This window comes from Etheostoma spectabile, chromosome 20, assembly GCF_008692095.1.
Source record: "Etheostoma spectabile isolate EspeVRDwgs_2016 chromosome 20, UIUC_Espe_1.0, whole genome shotgun sequence".
Classification (NCBI taxonomy): Eukaryota; Metazoa; Chordata; class Actinopteri; order Perciformes; family Percidae; genus Etheostoma; species Etheostoma spectabile.
This window is the reverse complement of record NC_045752.1, coordinates 4,284,273-4,289,906: the sequence shown is the minus strand read 5'-3', so window position 1 is coordinate 4,289,906 and position 5,634 is coordinate 4,284,273. Positions and strand designations below refer to the sequence as shown.

At 45.6% G+C, this 5,634-nt stretch overlaps 1 protein-coding gene across 1 annotated transcript in view; it reads right to left on the bottom strand.

Moving 5' to 3' along the window:
- Positions 1-289: 289 nt before the first annotated feature.
- pdcd10b (programmed cell death 10b) overlaps positions 290-5,634 on the bottom strand; it is an 11,362-nt gene continuing 6,017 nt past the window's right edge. Inside the window, exons 4-8 of the mRNA XM_032501178.1 lie at positions 4,908-5,025; positions 4,547-4,673; positions 2,529-2,607; positions 2,337-2,419; positions 290-1,138 (exon numbers count right to left, since the gene is read on the bottom strand). Of these exons, the coding sequence (XP_032357069.1) occupies positions 1,057-1,138; positions 2,337-2,419; positions 2,529-2,607; positions 4,547-4,673; positions 4,908-5,025 (489 nt within the window). The 3' untranslated portion in view covers positions 290-1,056. The remainder of the gene's footprint in view (positions 1,139-2,336; positions 2,420-2,528; positions 2,608-4,546; positions 4,674-4,907; positions 5,026-5,634) is intronic.

Here is a 5,634-nt window from a genome sequence, read left to right as displayed (position 1 = left end):
TGGGAATTAAACATAGGGGTGTGTATACTTATGCCCCCTCTTTTTTAAGGAAGAACATAAATTTATTTTACATGACTGTACATTATTCGTTCACAAAGAAAATAGGTGTCCTTAAAGGTTGAATTTTTAAAAATATGATTTTTTTAAGCCAAATTTTTAGTCAACTTTAGCATGGGTTCATAGACTTATGAGCACCACTGTATATCCAAAATCCTAAGACACCCCCCCCCCCCCCCATCACATTCTTAACCCGTTTCTCAAGTCGGAATATTGGACTCGGACACATTTAAAAAAAGCATCATCATTTGGAAACTATTTATTGAACATTTGCAACCAGATATCAGTTAAATACAGAACTTTCATTTCTCTCTCTACATCCCTCAACAGCAGGGACTGGCTCCACTTCATTATACTGAGAGGAGGGAATGTTACAGGACTTGTTAAGCACACACTGTGCTGGAAGTCATTTGGCTTTCTGTCTTCTGATAATAAAAGAGAAACTAAGTCTGAGTCTGCCTCTTAAATGTCCCACACTGCTTCCTCTCCTCTCTCCGCAGGTAGATCCTGCGCGTACAGACCATGGCAAAATGACACAAATAGGAGCCGAGAAGAGAAAACCAGTACGGATGACGGAGACACACCCCTACTGTATGTGGTCGGAGATGTGTAGCCATGATTTGAAAAGCTAAAAGTAAAATGATCAACATGAATATATTAGAAAAATGGCAATTAGTCTTTAATAAACACCTCGCCTCACCTACTCCCAACAAGACCAGGGTTATAAATTAAAACTGTCCAAATAAAATCAATCAACCAGGACTTTGGGCCCATTCAGTTCCATTTCAAGACTGGAAAATCCGCATTGAAAAAACAAAACAAATGGCACTTTTCAGTCTTTTGAACTGGAATCTAGAATATCGACTCCAATGGAATCGACCCCCCAACCCTAAAATCAACTCTTTCTAATTTACATATATGGGTCAGGCGCTCTTCAAGCTTCCACCATCCTAGCAGTTGCTCCCCACAGGACAGGGGGACCTCTGTGGTCTCTGAGGTCTAGGCCACGGTTTTAAAGGTCTGCAGTATGAGGTTGGTTTGGTGGATGAGCCGGTTTGCACTGATGAAGACATTTATCGCCCTGGCAACACAGAAAGTTACAACTTGAGAAGCATGTAGACTCTGTTAATAACAAATAGTATCAGTGGTTCTGGGAGGTCATTCAAAGTCACACAGTCAGTTCCGTTAACAAATGAGTCACTGCAAACATTCCTGCGCCGGGGTGCTTTCTTCTCCTAAAACGTTTATGGTTCTTGATATAATGGGGGTAGTTTCGCACTGCCAGACCTTCCTCCACAGTGGTGTCGAGGAGGGTCTGATTCCAAGATGGGAGAAAAACGTGCTCTGGTTTATTGGCATCCAGGGCTTGAAGTGAATAAAAAATCCTGAGCCTGAAACTTATTTTTTGGAAGGGAGGGGTGATGTTACTTTGTCCAGGTCATCATCAAAATAGCGATTTTGTCCATGTTGACATTAGTTGCATCATGTACATTTATTATAAACTTTGCATTGTTTAGCTTTTCCTACAGCTAGAGGTCTAAACTCTGGGACAAGGTCGTTATGTTTAAATAACAGTCACGCTGACTCCAAACAGACAGCTTTGTCAAGGCAGTCTGGGCTACGGATAGCTTTTACAGTGGCCATCGTTCCGCTATGAACGTGCACACATGCGTTGTTTTTATCACAACAACGGTGGGTCAGTGAAGGCGTCGCCGTCGCAGCGGTAGTCGTCGCTCCCGGTAACCAACTCGTATGACTAGTAGAGTGCACGGACCGAAGCTAGAGGAAGAAGAGTAAGCATATCCTCAAATGTTTGGGAATAGATCCACTTTTGGGGAAATTTGCACATTGGCTTTGCTAGGGAGAAAAGTGAGATGATAATATTATATAATCACTTGTTTACTAAATATGAAGCAACCACAACTAGCAGGTTAGCTTAGCTCAGTACAGAGACTGGAAACAGGGGGAACAGCTAGCTTGTCTGTGTTGAGGTAACAAAATCCGCCCGACAGCCCCTCTATTATTGCTTATTATGCGCTCAATCACACAAGGAACAACAACAAAACAAAAAGTTTTTGCAGTCACTTCCTCAGTCTTGTTGTCACTGTGAGGTTGCCAGGCAACCAGCTGAAATAACCAGAGTCCAAAAATGTCAAACTATTCCTTTAAAAATAACTTCTAGGTTTTTCATCAAAATCAAGTAACTGACGGAACAGCATCCAACAGCAACATAATCATACTCCTTCAAAGAAACGTTAGGGTGTTATGGTCACACTTACTTTCCGTCTTTGAAGTATGTTTTGAGGGTGTCGCTGAAACTTTTGGAGTATTTCACAAACTCCTTTTTCTGGTGCTCCAGAGCCTTAACAGACAGGAAAATAAGACACAGATACGTCATTAAAAAAACAACAACAACTCATGGACAAAGGGAGAAACGTGCACAGGTCTGCGTCTGAAGGTGCGTTACTCACTCTGCGATTCTGGTACTGATATTTCTTAATGACATTGTTGACTGTGTCCAGGAGCTCTTTTATGGCGCTGGCTATGTCTCTGTAGGAAACCAACAGCAACACAAGTGAGTGATTTCACAATGCTGATATATATATATTATATATATTTTATATATATATTGATATAGCACCTTTTACAAAGTCACAAAGTGCTTCCCATGATAAACATTTGTAAAAAAAAAAAAAAGAAAGAAAATACAGTAAGACCCAACAGAAAATAAGCAAGGAACAAAGTAATTAAAAGACCAATGAAAATCAGGTCTTTTGTGGCCTAGGGGGTTAAGGGAGGGAGCTTTGGTTCAATCCCCAGACCGGCAGGATAAAAAAAAAATCCCCCACTGAGGTGCCCTTGAGCAAGGCCCTTAACCCCAACCGCTCCAGTGGCCAGCAGCTCAGACTGTGGTTGTACAGGTCTGTTCCCAGATAGGAATGTGGAACTGTGTGAATGCGACAGCTCAGCGCCGCAAATGGGAAGTTGCTCTAAAATTGACTAACCAGGCTAAATAAAGGTTAAAAAAAAAATAGACTGCAGAACGTAAGACAATAGGAAGGGAGTTCCACAGGTTTGGGCCACCGCTTCAAAGGAAAGGTTACCTGCAGTTTTTAAGCGAGTGCGTTGGACCACCAGTGGTCCCTGGTTAAAAAACCTGAGGGACCCGTTAGTAGTGTACAGATGGAGCAGGTCCGAGATATAAACGGGAGCTTGACCACGCAAAGCTTTTATAAGTCAGAACAAGAACATTAAATTGGATCCTGAACTGGAATTGATGTGTGACATCCTGCTGGACCCGGTCGAGAGCCTGGAAGCCGAGTTCTGGACTTGTTGTAGACGGTCCTGGGACGACTTTTTGAGACAGGTATGAAATGGAGTTGCAATAATCACGCCGGGATGATATAACCAAGAGGGGTACCACTCAGTGTAAGTGATGTAACAGACAGGAACGATGAAGTTACCACTGAAATAAGGACACAGTGTTATTTGTGCTGTTCTCACTGGGCTTGCTGTGATACTCTGTGTTCCCGGTGTTCAGGCATACACTGATTACTTTACTTGCCCACAGCATCCACTGTCTTTTTGCTTTAAAAAAAAGAAAAAGAAATAAAACCCATTTTGTTCATTTCTGCGCATCAGCACCCATATTCATCAAATAAAATAATTTGTGAAATACTATGCCTGTCAATCTGTACTTAGTTAGGACGACAGACGCTGCAATTATAAACTGAGAAGTGTCTGCTCTGGGCAGCAGCAGAGTAGCAGGAGTCAGATTTCACTTATCATGTGACGAGGGTAGGGCCTGTGTCCATCAAAGCGTGTTTTTTTACAGCTTAAAAAAACAGCGCCCCATCACATTGCTCAGCGCCTCGTCACGCCGCTCAGCGCATCGTCACGTTGCTCGGCGCCTCGTCACGTCGCTCGGCGCCTCGTCATGCCGCTCGGCGCCTCGTCAAGCCGCTCGGCGCCTCGTCACGCCGCTCGGCGCCTCGTCACGCCGCTCGGCGCCTCGTACGGGCCGCTCGGGCCTCGTCACATGCTCGGCGCCGTTCACATTGCTCGGCGCTCGTCACGCGCTCGGCGCCGTCACGCGCTCGGCGCCTCGTCACGCCGCTCGGCGCCTGTCACGCCGCTCGGCGCCCTCGTCACGCCGCTCGGCGCCTCGTCACATTGCTCGGCGCCTCGTCCCATTGCTGAGCGCCTCGTCACATTGCTCGGCGCCTCGTCACATTGCTCGGCGCCTCGTCACATTGCTCGGCGCCTCGTCACATTGCTCGGCGCCTCGTCACATTGCTCGGCGCCTCGTCACATTGCTGAGCGCCTCGTCACATTGCTCAGCGCCTCGTCATGGCGCTTACACTGCTGTGCAACTATGCGGTGCTCCCATTGAAAAGAATTAATAAACTATGCTGGCCTCAGAAAGGAATGCTTGGTTAGTGTGTGTGTGTGTGTGTGTGTGTGTGTGTGTGGGTGTTCCGTCTCTCACTTGATAGTCTGTAGGAAGCGTACTCTGTCATTGATCTCATCAGGGATTTTGCTGAGGATGTGTTTCAGAGCTCTGGCCTTCTCATTTAGGTCCTGGAACTCCTGCTCAGGCCGGTCAATCATGAACTCTGCAGGAAAAAGGGGTGTTCAGACATTCCAGAGACTCCATGATTTATATGAGCGGGCAGAACACAAAGCCGACAAGCTGCTGGACAACAAGTCAGGATCGAACTGAACGACTGGAGGAGGTGGGGGGGGGGGGGGGACATACAACTGTATCATCTACAAACCTGGATTTCAGAGGGCCACAAAAAAAAAGAAGACAATTTCCACCGCAATACCTCTTTTTCTCATATGCTCACCTTCCACATCATCAGCTGCCATGCGCAGTAGAGATTCAGTGAAGTTGATTTGGACATTCTTCTTCTCCAAGATCTTCATTATGATGTCCTGAGTCAGGCCAGGGTTCTCCCTCTCCGCCTGACAACAGACAATTAGGCAAGCAGGGTGAGTAAGTGAAGCAAGCAATTCATACATGAGAGGAAAACAAAAGGTACAGCAAGAGGGGGCGTGGCGCTGCCAAGAACAAAAGCTAGAACTTTATTAACTGTCCGATGTCAGCTGTGAGCAGTTCAGGCGAAGGCACAAAGGCTCTCCTCCTGAATAATTCAACCTTGAGTTCCACCAGCAAGGAAGCAGCAGGAGCAGCGGCGAGACCAGTGAGACAAGTGAACAAAAGACCCACAAATGTCATAGTAAAACAGCTGTAAGGTGATCACGTCTCCCTTTGGTTTGGATAACCACAAAGCTGCTTCTTCGTCATTAATATTTCATCGGTGCTGGCGGTGGACACTGCTGCTCAGCAGCCGGAGCACAGAGGTAGCCTAGGCCGCTGGGCTTCTGTCACTCCAGTGCAATCACAGCAGTGTATGGATAAACCAAAAATTAAAAGAGGATCAAGACATTAACCCTTGTATTGTCTTCACTTTCAGGACCCTCTCGTATCCCTCGGGTCAAATTGACCCGTTACTTATTTGGGGTTTTAAAAACAATTCTGAAAAAAAATTTTACTTCATAATCTATTAACAA